We start from the raw sequence: 16067 nt of genomic DNA on the forward strand, positions 1-16067 counted from the left end.
AACTCATCTCTTTCTTCATGTTGGTGAAACTTCATCAACACTTTGAAGATCTTTAACGAAGGATTTACAACTATAATATCTTAACTGTTTTGTAGTTGAATGTGCTCTTCGAAAAATAAGTTTCATATCAAAGATCGAAAAGAAAGTCACAATCTGATAAACCAAAGGCCACCAATAGTTCATCTCAAATTAGTGAAATCCTCAAACTTGGTAAAACCACATGAGAGCATCAGACTGTGGCCGAACCAACAAAAGAATTTGCAGTTCCTCATTTACAACCACAGATTTTGGACATGCATAGCAAAAACATAGACTGATTGATAAGCAATAATAATTATGTTACAGAGGAGAATCTAGAGCAGATACCTCATCCCGGCGTTTGAATAAGCAATGCACGCTATCTCGTTACTCTTCTTAACATCTTCGTAAACTTTCAGGGTGGCTTCTGAGAACTTTGCCAGCTTATCAAATATACATGTTAAACTTGTTTGCAAGCCATCCAAGTTTAAATGTCTTTTGCAATTAGTTTCTTCCTTGCCATTGGGTTCTTCTATTTTTTCTGGTTCATCGGGCACTTTCCCTGTTTCATTATCTTCTAGATGCCCTAGTGCATTGTGAATAACTGACACAGTGCCCTTGATTGAGTCGAGGAGTTCTTCAGTAGGAATTGAGTTGAGCCCTGAAAGCCAATCACTGAGAACTACAAATATAGGAGGTGAAATGGCTTGACGAGGTGGAAAAAGTGGCTTCTTCCTTCCCTTTCTGCGTTCCTGAGGTTGCAAAATACATTTTTGAAGCCAGCCATTGAGTGCATCCACGTAGGACTTATGAGCATCGACCCAGTTCGAAAAGTGAGAGCTGAAGTATTCAAGTTCATGTTCTAGGTGGATTAATGCCTGCTTGTAAACTTCACTTCGTGTTGCAACTGCCGGTGCCTTTGCATAGTAAGCTAATGATATTTTGATGAATTGCGTATGATGGCTCTCGAGCATTGCTTTCCACATCCTTATCAACCTGAAACATTACTGTTAGATTGCAAAATAGAGATGACATGAAATAGAACAAAGGTAGGTTTGGATCACGAAAAACATTCGATTCCTGCTTGCACAATACTGTATCGGTTGAGATTCTTTTCTATGTTATGTGTTAGGACCTATATATCAAAATCAGTATGTAATAGGAGGTATACTTGTAATGTTCCACAATATGGATAACATATATAAGATAGTGGATCTGCCTAGGTTTATTCTATAAGGAATAATTCCCTCGAACTACTGGTCAGTGCACAAAGTTCCCATTTCAATAGTGCTTCCTCCATATCTCTATGTCAAGCTCATCCTCATTGACATCCCTGGTGCCTTGGGTTGTGGCCCACTCTAACCTCTAAGGATCCATGACAGTTAGAGAAGTTAAATGGAAAGAACTATCCTTCATCTTTATAGTCGTTCGTGTATGGTTCATGGGTTAAGGGAAGTTGGATCATCTTGTAAGATTGAATGTTTGGCTAGGGGGGAGTGGATAGTCCGTAACCTGAAAAATAGAAGGTTGTTTCTCTTGTAGCGGAAATAAAAAGAAGACAAATGAAAATAGCAATACCAACAACAAGATGTAATGTGATTAAGACCCCCGATCCTTCTCCATGACCTACTAATTGGTTAGGTGAATCATTCCAAAGTCACAATAATAACTTCTCTTTTCCAAAGACAGAAAATTACTGTCTTAATACAAAATTTAAAGATGAAAGTACAAAGAACACAACAATTCCTTATTTTTCTCCTCAAATAATACAAATAAGCACTGAGAAAATAAAGAGCAAATGCAAAGCTGAAATTTTTGTGAAAATAGAAATCTTTTGAGCTCTGGCAATCAACAAAAGCACTTAGGGACTAGCAACTGAATGAATTTGTATATTCAAATTATACCAAAGTATATTTTGGTATATCTATCAAGGTCCCTTTACCCCTTGTATACACCCTCAAGTCTATGCATAAATAAGCTTCAAAAGCTACTTATGCTGAATACGTCACCAAGCTACTTATGCTCATGTCCAGTCAATCTAAATCTTCCCCATCAATTGAAATGCAAAGATAAAAATCTTATCTGCCAACAACTAGTTTAATGAAAAACTTATTTAATCAGTTGCTCAAACATCCAATCGACATGACAGCTCAAACATCTAGTTGAGTAATCCAATCCCAGTTGACTCCAACGACTAAGATAAAATTCTTATTTGCTAATGAATGGTTTGTCAATCAACTAAGTCAACTAAATCCAACTTCTATTAACTCCGTCGGCTAAGATATCAATATTATATGCCATAGGCTAATTTGTGAATATCTCTAATAGAATAGAAATAAATTCTAGTCTATTGAAATGACTCAAATGGCATTGCAAGACAACGGTCAAAGGTTTAGTCAACTTAAATCAATCAAAAAGTCAAATGGAACCTAAATTAAATTCGACTAAAGCTCAAACAAAAACATCTTATTTCCAAGCATAGAGTCTACAATCAACTCACACATCAATAATTTATTCAATTTAGGTCCACCTTCAATCGACTAGAGATCCACTATCAACTAAGACCCGAAACTTGTTCCTTAGTCAAATGCTCCTTACAGACCACCACATCATTTCATAATGATAATCCACAAGTCTAATCATAGTATCTTATAGTTGTATCTTCCAATCTTCAAAGTCGTTGATACTTACACCTCTAAGTCCACCTCGCTAGACCTTTAGTTCAGATGTGCTAGTTCTTCAGATAGCACCAACCTTCCAAACTTGTTTCAAGTCATCCTTTGCCTTGCTTTCAAGTTTGCTTCATTTTGGTGCTTTAAAGCCATCGAACCAACAATTGATCCATGCTCCCAATGCTCCTCGTACTAAAGTCCACCTCACTAGCAATTCCTTGGATGCACCAAGCCCTCTAGGCTTACTCCATGTCATATTTCATTGTTTACCTTCAAGACCACCTCGTTCTAGACCTCTAAGCCATCGAGCATATATATCCAACTTGACCACATCAAATAAACTTCATCACAACTTGACCCCATTGAGTCACAAACTTTCCAAGCTCTAAGTGTAACCTGCCAAGCTCTTGGTCAAACTCGACAACTTGGGGCATTATGGCACCTAACAATCTCCCTATCAACACAACTTGACCTTGTCAATTCATGAGCTTTCCAAACTCCACGTGTAACTTGCCAAACACTTTCACACTCAATGCACATATCATAACCTTAAGATAAACCTAATTTAAACTCTTTGTCAATCACATCAAAACAACCAAGTTGAATTTGACCACCTGGAGCATTATCGCACCAATGCATGACATTAAACCAGATTAATAGTTCAGAGCCCACTCAGGCCATGTAGGACCAGATTGTGGCGCAACTTCATGCCCTCTTGTGATAGTTTATTAATCCTAGATTAATTAGGATCTTCCAACCTGACCCGACACCTGATACAATACAACCATCACGAGAGAAATGTACATCACAGTGATTATCAACCAGACCAACAAAAATTAGATATGTAGACAACCCAGGAGAGATAAATACATGACTAAAAGAAGACCCTATATCACAATGGCTGTAATTGGAAGATTACTGTCATTAGCAATCTGAATATTTTGTGAGCCATTATACTATCGTACATTATGCAACAGATCAGGTGACCCAGTCATATGATTGGACGCCCCAGAATCAACAATGCCATCTCTGGCGTAAGAACAGATTGATTGGTGCCAGTGACTGTAGATGTAGGACCAATAACATTAAGATTTGGAACAGTAGCTTGAAAAGCTTGGATCCGTCGACGGACGTGTAGGGCAGAATAATGTGCCCATGTTGCTTACAATAGTTGCCTGCAGTTGCGAGCAATCGCTTTCAAACTATAGCCAACAATCTTAAAGACATTCCTAATTGCATCGTCTGTTCGAAACATACAAGATTGCTTTGATAGAGTGCTCATTGTTATGTCTCTTATTGAATATAATCTAAACTAAAACCAATGAGGTCTCAAATTCTGAGTGAAACCCTTCATTCTTCTTCTCTCAAACGTTTACATGTGGATGTTGTGAGCCTCTACAACAGCTTCACCATAGGCTGATCTTGCTATCAATCATTCTGCTTTAGTTGTTGATTCATCCTTCAGAGGGGCAAGTATGGGGAAGGGGTTGAGGAGGTCAACAAAGGGGTTTGGAAATCTAAAAAAGCCCAAGTGTACCTACTGTGGCAAACTTGAACATGTCGAAGATTTGTTATGCTCATCATGGATTCTCCACTAGTCACCCACCTCATAATGCATGTGTGGCTCTATCTGCTATTATACCTATTGTTGTCGTTCCTTAGCCCCCAAAAGCTCCACTGTTACAATTCTAATCAAGGAGTACTCTTGACTCGTTTAACTTTAACTGATTGCCGATGGATCATCCCAGAAATGCTACCTCTCTTGTTCATGGAGGAACACTCTTTGCCTACATGACCTACGCTTTTGAATCATCCACTTGGATCCAAGATTTAAGGCCCTCTGAGCATATTTCTAGAAATGTGTTTTCCTTCTCTTTAGATCCATGCTCCTCAACATTTCAAGCTTATGGTTCCTAATCTTTTGAGCCTTCAAACTTTTGAGTGTAAGTGATTTTGGTTAAGCAAACATGTTATGCCATCTTTTTCCCCTAGTGTTCATAAGTGTTTCTACACCCTTTGCTTTAGTTCATTCACGTACTTAGGCTCCCAGTCATGTCAACTTTACTTTTGGTTTCAAATACTATGTAATCTTTATTGATGAAAATTGTTATTCCATAATGTTAATCTAAGAGGATTGTGTCATCTAATTGGTGACAAAAAAATCCTTTTGGGCTCATAGATTAGTATTAACACAAAATGATATGAATAAAGACACATGCATTATTAATATAGACAAAGTCAGCACATGGGTCTTCATTTTGTTGTTACTATAGTGTATATGGTGAAAGTCATCTAATAATGGAAAAACAAATCACAACCTTGGGTCCAAGAATCTTAATAAATGAACCAAAAGGATCAAAAGAGATCAACATTATTTGCATCTTCTTCTAGCAGTCATTTACGAAAATGGAGAGAACCTTTTTTGTTATACCATTGGGGGCACACAAGGTCATGGGGAAAAAGTGAAGATACCAGAGAGTTTAAAACTCTTCACCAACTCCTCTTCTTCACTACTCATGTGGAGCCCAAGTTGGTCATTGTTGTGGCAAAGACATATTCACCAAGATTTCACATTAGGTCATATATTTAAAATTATTTTTCATGATAAAAAATTGAATATTTTTGGGTATAGCATTGCAGGAATTAATTAACACAAGCAGCTCGAGTTAAAATTTGCTTGCTAACAAAAAGCCTTGATCAAAGTGCCCAGCAAGAAGATGACTCGCTAAAGAAAAATCTGCTAACATTATACCTTTATTATTTAGTTGTAATTAAATCATATTATGCAGCACCTCATATTTATATGTACCCCTGATTAAATCATATTAAGTAAAAATCTCAAGTTTCAATCAAGCACCTAAGTTCTTGATTTGATTATATCTAAATTTATCTTGATTTAATTCCTTGATTTTAATTTAGTCTATTTTTACTCACTCAATCTCACTTCAAGATCCACATAACAAATCCATCTCCTATGGTGATTTCCTACTGTTATAGCAAAATCCAAGTTATAAGTTAAGGAGTTTGGTCCAAGCCATTGTTGCAATAAACAAATAAAAGAAGCATGATGATGTAGTTAAGCCAGTTTTTCACAGCATAATCATATTTAGTGTACTAAAATGAAATTTTTTAGAAACATACCCTTGCACAAGCTCCATCAGTTGTGGATGTAATTCTTCATCTCGCATTTTCTCAATTCTTTTTGAAATTGAATCAACTGAATGAATGGCCACCCTCAATCGAGAGTGCAGGTCCTTGACAACAGTTCTGGTTTTGTCGATTAGTTGTGCGCTTAAGTCTTGTGCAATTTGATGCCTTAGTTGGTTACACTTCTGATCATACACCCTCCTGATACGATCACTAGCCTAAAATAACAGAAAAGACTCCTGATTAATCAAAAAGGGTAGCAGCAGAGCATAATATTGGATGCTCAATAATTAATAGGCATACTTGGTGAAACATTGAATCATGTAAATTAGGTTGTTATGACTTCCCTTCCTAGCAACAAACTCATGGAAAATAACCAAATACTCATCATGCTCATAAATTTAGACATTTTAATGTTGGTTGTATAGACCTAGTGTAATCCTCAACCTTTTTCATAGAGACCTGGGTATGAAAATAACCAAGTAAACAAGTACTGATCAATTAATCAACTAATGAAACTTGTAATTTCAATTCAAAATTGGACCGTGTAGAATTCATTAGATTACCTTGATTTCATCATATAGTTTTTGCTCCCATGCATAAATCCTTTCGAGTGTGGATGAGTGACTTCCTGAGATCATAGAAAACTCTTCAACAAAATCACTACTGGTGTCTTCAGCATCATCATTTGTAGCTTTTGCAAGAGGACTTTTGGATGATGATGAGAGAGAGGAGATGGAACGGTTCCAAGTGATGATTTTCACAGCATCCTGGTTAGAACCTAAGTAACCCATCAAGTTTAAAGCAATATGGTAAACTATCAGTAAAGTGGAGGCTAGGTTAGGTATAGGAATAGCAAACAATCCTAAATTGTATTAAATTTCACATATTAGTTACTTCTAACCTCCCTGCTTCTGGGAAGTTTCTCCTGTACAACAAACCTGGTTTAATATCACCAGAACTTGGTAAGCATGAGATCTACCTGTGGCACCAGGAATTTCACGAAGACAACAAGAGATCTTAGCAATGCAGTAAAAATAATGGAAAACAAGTTACACAGAATTTATAGTTTCACCTATTGTCTCAGTAGAGATGCCAAGCCTGATCTTCTTTGTCTCAAGCATCCTTGAAACCTCATCACCAGCTTCAGCAGCACGAAGAAATCGGTTCTCAATGTCCCTCATACTGGACACAAAATCTTTAGCTCGATGTGTAATGAACTCAGAAAAGTCCTCCCTTTCTGAACATATGTCTTTAGGCAGCTTAGCATTCTTTACAGTTGACCCACATGGATCAGATCCAGCAATTGTAACTATAGCATCAACTGACCCGCTGAAAGCAGTAGAAGCAGACCTCGTTCCTCTATCCTTATGACTCTTTTCTTCTATCAAGTCTGTGGACTGGGGTTCTTGATTTGTTATCTCCAAGAAAGATTTGTTCTCCATCTTCTTTTTGTAGATATCAAGTCCCTCTTCTTTGAAAGGAACGACTTCCACTTCCTTTATCTGTCTCAACCCAATCATCCTATTAACTTTCAAGCTCTGATGGGATTCTGCTGTTGGCGCACTGACTTTGCCAGTGGCCCCGGCGGGACCAAAGAAATCCCATGATGAATCGATATCAAGAGGCGGTGGCGGTGGAGGTGGGAGGGGGAATGTAAGAGAATCTTCTGCGGCAAAATGGGTTGCTGATTGATGATCAAGTGTCACACTTACGGAAGAGACCCCTGCTGCCCTCATATAATTCATATTGGCAGCTGTAGGCGTCAATGGACTTGCACTTAATGGTGAACCAACACACTCTACAAACCCCGAAGGCGATGGTGATGCATACGAAGAATGTGATGGAGATTTCTCAACTTCGGAAGTAGACAGTGATGATTCGAGCAAAAGGTCGGCCTCTGCAAACTTCCTGAGGCCAGCCCCAACACTGCGAAGAGATTGGATGTAGGAGAGGTGAGCTGCCGATAGAGCATACCTTGAATCAACGACCAGCTTTGTGTGTTCTATGCGATCTTTGCAGAGAAGCAAAACGCCATTTTTAGATGGTTTGGATGCAGAAGTACCCATCTGGATTTGGAATCCACAAAAGCGATGAAGGAAACAAAACCCTACTCAGATAAAACCCCTTGCGTTTCTCATCCACACTTCTAATCTCATAATAAGAGCAAGAATTCTTTCCCTTAACAGCAAAATCTAACCCTAGCATGCGACTTCCTGACCACAATAGTATCTTTTTGGTTGCAAAAAATCCGCATTGCTCGAATTAACAAAGACACTATGCGCCCTAGTAAAATGCTCTCTCCTTCGCAAGTTCTTGGCTCAATCGTCACTCTCCCCTCGCCAAATTCCTACCTTTCCTCCCAAAATCTCGACTTGGCATCAGGAACAGGCGTTGCGCTACGAAACAGGACCTCTGGTGGCTGAGTGATCTCGCTGGAGCTGGTGCTTTGGACGGAAGCCTGCTCTAGTTCATCAGCAACACCTCGACACTCCTTTCCTCTTCGCACCGTGAACAAGGAGGAAGAGGACGAGGTGGAACGCCGCTCGGCTGACGTGTGAGATTGAGAGAGAGAGAGAGAGAGAGAGAGAGAGAATGAGAGAAGCAATATAAAAGCAGAGGATTCTCGCAGGAAGGAAAGAGAAAGACATGGCTTCGGGTCACGTGAAGACCAAACGCAGCATAATTTACTATTATTTAATTCTTTTTTATTTTTTTATTTTATTTTTTTCCACGTTCAGCTGTCCTTTCAGGAAGATACATAAATATTATTCTAAAATATTAAATAAATATAGTATACGAGGTCTAAATATAAATAAGTAAAATTTAACGATAACTAAATGTAAAACTCGCAGGATATGCAGCCTTAAATAAATATCCATAAAACATAAAATTAAAACATGTCCATATTTTAATCATGAACATAATCAGATGAATTTTAATTGTTTTTCGAAATCCAAAATAAAATAAAATTTTCAAATATATACTTTTAAAAGTTGGATTAAAATAATCAGTAATCAAACGCAAAAAAAAATTATATATTTAATTACAGATTTGGATGCGGCCAAGCACCACCACTTTAGTAAGGGAGAGAAGTTTATGCTAGCCCTTTTCTAAAAAAAAACTGAGTTGATTAGAATAAAAGAATTATAGAAGAGGACAAGAATTTGAATTTTGATGAAGCTCGAATAATATCTTTCTTCTGTTATGATCAATTATAGTTTCTTAATTTATTTTTTTATAAATGATCGTGGGACAACTAAAGTAGCAGATTCTATCTTTTACAATAGAGAAGTTCATGCTAATAATACTTTTGTAAAATTTATAAATTATTATTAGTCCACGTATAACGTATTGAACAAAATAATTTAAAACTATTTCTAAAATATACTTTTTTAATATTATATTGTTTTATTATTGGTCGATTATACATTATTTAAAATTAAATTATTAGTCCACGTATTACATTATTTTATTATTGGTAGAATATCTAAAAATATTTTAAACAAAAATCAAAAAGATTTTTTTATTAAAAATATATTCTTTTTTAATTAATCAGAGGGCACCCTAATTTATATTTTATCTGAGGATATCTTTATTTCATTTTTTATTTTAATATTTTTTTATAATTCAAATATCCCACTTTAGGATCCGATTCATAATTATAAAGATGATCCATCTATCATACAAAAATTAATTCATTAATTATTAAGATAAATTAAAAAATACAGATGAATTTTAACGGATGAATAATATTCATAAATTTGTTAAACTCTTTTAAGTGTAATGTATCCTAAGTGAGATTCTTGAATTCTGATCATAATCTTAAGGAGATAGCTTTATTTGATGTACTACCGAATATAACTTACTGCAATATACATATAAAAAAAATTTATTCTTTGGAATATACACCACTAACTACATCACTTTTCTCTTTTTTTTTTAGCTATTATAAGAAAATGATAAATCTTAATTAGCCCCATTGATTATTTATGAGGATATCTTTATTTGAATGTACTACCGAGTAGGGTAAATAATAACTTCAATATGAAAAAATAAATACGCCATCTATCGTTCCAATGTTATATGACAGCTATTCAACGTATAATAATCAATTTTTATAAAATTAACTTTAATTAAATTACCCTAATTTATCAAAAAAATTATAATATTTTTATATCAAAATACTCTATCAACTTATTAAAATTACTCAAACTTAATCAAAATTACTTAAACACTATTATAACAATTATTATCAATAATTACTATTATAATTGTATAGTTATTATATAATTATAACGGTTACGATTCATAACAATTACAACTGAATAATAATTACTATTTGTAATTACTATAATTATATTTAATTTTTTAAATGGGAAGTACAATCAAAGGATGCTGACCGTCTAACCGCTGCATGCACTTCTCGATTTACCTTGATGACCGATGGAAACTTCCGTGAGGCCGAATCGATCACCCCCAGAAATAATCAATGGGACTCACTAGAATTTATCATTTTTATAATTATATTTAATTTATTTTTTATATTATAATAGTTAGATATTATAACTACTATAATCAAGGCCAGAGCCAGAGGTGATAATGACAAATACTTGTGAATTTTTTAATGTAAAAATTATAAGAGTATAAAAATAAAAGATGAATAAAAAATTACAATACGATCGTCCCTTTAATATAAATACACATCTTTTGTTCCTTCATTCTTCTACTAGTATAAAATTTCTGATTCCATCTGGACCATAACCACATTAAAAATTAAAATATTTTTAAAAAGTAAAAAAAATGAAATGAGATGTTGCTTTAATAATAAATAAAAAAGAGATGTTAATAAAAAAAGAAATGCCTTTTTTATTTTTGTTTGAAATCCTACTATTGAAAGGAAATTATTCTTATTACTTCTGGAATAAAAGTAATCCCACATCCAATACTATACCTTATGTCAGTAAATAAAAATTAAAAAAAAAGAACACTATGGGTTAGGCCTCTTTAAAAAGGTCTCTGAAAAATCAAATAATTTCAAATACAATGTTATTGTTCGTCTTAGTTCAATTCAAGTATTATTGTTCATTAATTAAATCAAACATTTATTTTAACATTTTTATCTTAATGTATAAATAAATGTGGCATAATGTATAATAAATAAAGACATTAAGGTTAGTAAATAATGTAAAATAAGCATTCCAAAGGTTAGATTGTGTATTTTCACAATAAATTAAAAGTATTATTCAGTAATTTGATATCAATAAAATCAAGGAGAAGTTTCAAAGATATTAAACCTTGGTGGATTTTAAAATATTAATTAGTGGAATAAAATTAAAAACTTTATCAAACACAGACTTTTGCAACACATTAATGAAGTTTATCAAAGATAGTAAAATTTAGTAAAAGAACTTTATTCAAAGAAATGTATCATATAAATTACAGAATCTATTTATACATTAATAGTATTCATAAATTGTGTCTTTTCGGTTACTGCATTAGCAGGTTTCAATGGTGACAGAGTTAATGCTGTAAAGGTTATATTTTGACATGCCCCCTCAAGAGGAGAATGGATGTTAGTCATACTCATCTTGACCATAATCCATTCATGCTGGTTAACATCTAACCCTTTTGTGAGTATGTCCGTCAATTGGCATTGAGAGCTCACATATAAAACTTGGATTTGCTGGCGTTCAACTTGTTCACGCACAAAGTGTCAATCCACGTTGAAGTGTTTCATTCGTTAATGCTGGATTGGATTGACGACTATTTGAATGGCGGACTTATTATCACACAGCAGTGGGACACAAACATCATGTGGGATATGGAAGGACCATAGCAGATTCAGAACCCAAAGGACTTCGCATGTTGCTATGGACATGGCTCGATATTTGGCCTTGGTTGAACTCTTGGCCATAGAATTTTGCTTCTTTGCTTTCTAGCTAATAATGTTATTGCCTAGAAACACACAGTATCCTGAAACAGAGCGTAGGGTATCTTAACACTTTGCCCAATCGCTGTCGCTATAGACCTTTATTGTGAGAGGTGAGATGTTAGAGTAGAAAATGCCACATCCAGGGGATCCCTTTAAGGACCGTAACACTCGGAGTGCTGCTTTAAAATGCTCGATGGTGGGTTGGCTCATGTATTGGGGCATAACCTGCACAGCATAACATAAGTCAGGTCGGGTAAACGTTAAATAGATGAGCTTACCCACTAATTTTCGATATATGGTAAGATCAATCTTCTCTAAATCAGAACAATGAAGATGCCGATTGCTTTGGAGTGGTGTTTGAAATGGTTTTGCGCCCAGTAAACCATACTCATGAAGAAGGTCTAATGTATACTTTCGTTGGCATAGGACAATCCCTTTCTTTGATCGGGCTACCTCTAGACCAAGGAAGTAGTGTGGGACACCAAGATCTTTGAGCTTGAGTTATCCCCCAAGATATCTAACTAAATGTTCCAGAGTTGTTTCAGAGGTGCTCAACCACAATGTCGTCAACGTATACTAAAAGGGCAATGAATAGATCACAGTTAGTATATGTGAAAAGAGAATGGTCAACAGGACTCTTCTAGAAGTCATATCGAAGAAGGACCTCTGAGAATTTTAAGTTCCATTGCCGAGAGGCCTATTTGAGGTCGTATAATGCTTTGGTGAGTTGACAAGCCGGTTTCTCCTGACTAGAGTATGGGATTGTAGATGGATAGCCAGGTGGTAAATCCATGAAAATGGTTTCGGTAAGATCTCCGTTGAGGAAGGCATTGTTGACGTCAAGTTGCCGAAGAAACCATGACTGTGACATAGTAAGGACAAAGAATAGAACTGTAGTATGCTTGATGACGGGGCTGAAAGTCTCTTTGTAATCAAAGTGCTTGATTTGACTATAACCTTTCGCAACGAGGCGTGCCTTATGTCGTTCTATAGTTCCATCGGCATTCATTTTCACCTTGAAAATCCACTTGCAACTAATCATGTGTGTTGATTTTGGCACAGAGACTACTTTCCAAGTGTGATTGGCATCGAGTGCAGCTAATTCAGCTTCCATGGCAGATATCCATTCAGTATGTTGTGTTGCTTCCTCATATGATTGTGGCTCCATAGTTGTAGAAAGAACTGAAGTAAAAGCTACATGAGGACTCAATCTGACGGAGCTCAAGTATTTTTGAATGGGATAAGTCATGCTATGATTTGCTTGTAGATCAGATATATCGTGTTGATAGATGCTCAAATATTTGGGTAATTGTCGAATTCATTGAGATCGAGGTCTAAGGTCCGCAACATCTTCCGTTGTTGTTTCAAGAGTAAGTTCTTGGTCAACGTGATTCTCAGTCGTTGCAAATTGCTCTTCAATGTGTTCACTGTCTACATCTTGAGAGGAAATTTCTGGTTGGGCTGGAGTTGTCTCGGCTGGTTGGGCTGGACTTGTCTTGGCAGTTTCGGGCTTATCAATTGTTGGTAGAAATTCCTCAATGAGTCCATTGGAGTTGTTGATTTTTGGAAGGCCCGTTATAGGAATGCATTCAGACGAGAAATATATTCTGAAGCAAAGGGGAAAACATCTTCGTGAAAGACGATGTTTCATGAGACAAAAATCTCTTCATTTTCAAGATTACAGAGGTTGTATCCTTTCATCCCGACTGGATAGCCAATGAAGATGCAACACCGGGATTGTTCATCCAATTTCGTGCGATTGTGTTTCAATGTTGAGGCGAAGCACAGACATCTAAAGACCAATATTTTGGTGCTTTTCCAGTGAGCTTCTCATATGGAGTCACGAAATGGGGTCGTTGAACCGGTATACAATTGATTAGGTGTGTTGCTGTGAGTACGACATTGTCCCAGAATTTCTTCGGTCGATTGGACTGAAATAATAGTGCGTGAGCCATATTGAGAAAATGTTGGTGACGCCTCTCCACAATTCCATTCTGCTCAGGTGTCTCCACGCAAGATTTGTGATGCTCAATACCTTATTGGTCATAGTTAAAGAAGTTGAATTCCTTTGCTTGATCAGATCAGATGATTTTAATCCACTTATGGAACTGAGCAGGACCATGTTGATAAAAGATTTGTAATATTTTTTTATGCTTCAAACTTCTGATGCATAAGGTATGTCTAAACGGCTCGTGAATGATCTTCTATGATGGTGAGAAAGAACCGTTGTCCACCTATAGTAGGAGTATGACATGGACCCCATGTGTCCATATGAACTAGATCAAACAAGGTTATTGCATCAACATGCTCTGTAAAGGGTAATCTTTTTGCTTTGCCTTGGGATAAGTCGAGCAAATCTTATTTGGATAACTATGAATTTGTGGATAAATTTTAGAAATGTAAGGAATAACACAATGAGATGTGTGACTCAACCAAAAATGCTATAAATCAAAGTAAACAAAATTAGACATGAAAGTTTTAGATATAGCAAAATTGTTCACATATTGCAAATCGAAAGTAAAATTAGTGATGAGTAATTGCTACAGAAGGTATAGACTATGTTTTTGCTTAGCCTTCCCAACCATCATCCTGGAAGACAATTCCTGAAGAAAACAGGCATTAGGAAAGAAATATGGTTGAATCAAATTCTTGATAAGCAGTTTATGAACCGAAATCAAATTTACTATAAAACTTGCAGTATATATAAAACATCATTAAGTATTAAATTATGACCAAGGGTAACTTGTCCAATGTGAGTCACAAGTGCTTCATTACCATTAGGAAACAGGACACAAGCTATGACAAGTTTTGTAGAAGAAAATAGGAAAAAATTTGAGCACATATGTTCACTAGCCCCTGAATCAATTATCCAAGTATCCTATAGAATTAAATGTGTTTTGTGTGTATGTGATTCTAAAAAGAAAGATTTACCAACGAAATTTTGTGTTTGCTCAGGATTGGGAGCGGTTGAGTCAGTCACAACAAGTGTAGATGAGTTCTGTCCATTTTGCATCAGTTGCTTCAACTATCCTTGTGATAATGAAAGAATCTCATCATCATTGCCACCAAGGGTCGAAGTATTAAATTTTCCTTTCCCTTTCTTGTTTTTGTTGTAGTTAGGTCGAAGACCAATGAGGAGGTAGCACTCCTCAATGTTGTGATTTGTGCGATGACAGTTGGTGCAGTATTTGGTAGGAGCACTATTATTGGGGTGAGAAGGTCCAGCACCAATATTGGGGCGAGGAGTTCCAGATTTGTGGGCAAGGAGGGTAGATGCTTCAACTGGAAGTGGCAACACGAGTTGTTTAAGCCTTTGTTCCTCCTGATATGCCAAGTGATAAGCTTCATCTAGGGATGGAAGCGTTTTTGATTCAATATTTATGACCTGGTGATGTTGAACTCTAAGTTGAGAGCAGTAAGAAACATGAATAGGTTGTCTTTGTCTCTTTGCTCTCTAAACAGCTTGAAGCAAGAGTCATCACACTTTCCACAAGAACATTGGGGGACTGGTCAGAAGATGCTATATTCTTGTAGTAATGCATTGCATTTCACAAACAGTTCATCCACGGATAGGGACCCTTATGTGAGTGAATCAAGTTCTCGTTGAAGATGAGCTACCCGAGTGTCGTCTAGTTTTGTAAAACGTCGCTGCAATGTTGTCTAAATTTCATAAGCTATGGCATTATCAGAGATGGATGCAGCAATATTTGTTCAATGCACCGAAGTAGTCATGTGACGACCAAATTGTTGCATTTGTGCCAACATTTGTAATGAGGATCAGAACTCTTAGGTGCTAGAAGCTCGCTCGTAATATAAGCTTCTTTGTCTCGAATAGAAAGTGCTATCTAGACTTGTCGAGACCATGCAAAGTAATTAATAGAGTTGAACAGTTGGGTTGTAAGTTTTATTTCTTCAGTCTCACTTGGTAGAATCTTGTAATGAAGAGGAATCGAGGAGGAAAATGATCTAGCATGAAAATCCCTAATTATGGCCTTGAACAGCTCAAAGAGTTGTTCAGTTGTGATAAAAGCACCAGCCATGGATGGGAGAAGAGGAATGCTCAGAAGCACAGAGTAGAGAGAAGGGAAAGAAATTCAAATCAAAATCTACTCTGATACTAGTAAAATATAATAAAAATTACAAAATGTATCTATTTATACAAAATGAGTATTCATAAACTATATTTCTTCGATTACTGCATTTCAAGTTTCAATGTTTATGGTGTCAGAGTTAATACTGTAAACATTGTATTTCGACAAAGTTAATGATAAAAATCTATTCTCGTAACTACTTGC

The 16067-nt window shown here is 36.0% G+C and overlaps 1 protein-coding gene across 1 annotated transcript; it reads right to left on the reverse strand.

Moving 5' to 3' along the window:
• Positions 1–173: 173 nt before the first annotated feature.
• LOC141815551 (protein ALTERED PHOSPHATE STARVATION RESPONSE 1-like) lies at positions 174–8147 on the reverse strand. The gene is made up of 5 exons (XM_074703499.1): positions 6913–8147; positions 6742–6819; positions 6404–6618; positions 5832–6055; positions 174–1014 (listed from the first exon to the last, which is right to left on the reverse strand). The coding sequence occupies exons 1-5, from the start codon at positions 7904–7906 to the stop codon at positions 354–356; spliced, it is 2172 nt and encodes a 723-aa protein (XP_074559600.1). The 5' UTR covers positions 7907–8147; the 3' UTR covers positions 174–353.
• Between the last annotated feature and the right edge of the window lie 7920 nt (positions 8148–16067).

Source organism: Curcuma longa, chromosome 21 (assembly GCF_044706935.1).
Source record: "Curcuma longa cultivar G26 ecotype Majalengka, Jawa Barat chromosome 21, ITB_CL_G26_1.1, whole genome shotgun sequence".
NCBI lineage: Eukaryota > Viridiplantae > Streptophyta > Magnoliopsida > Zingiberales > Zingiberaceae > Curcuma > Curcuma longa.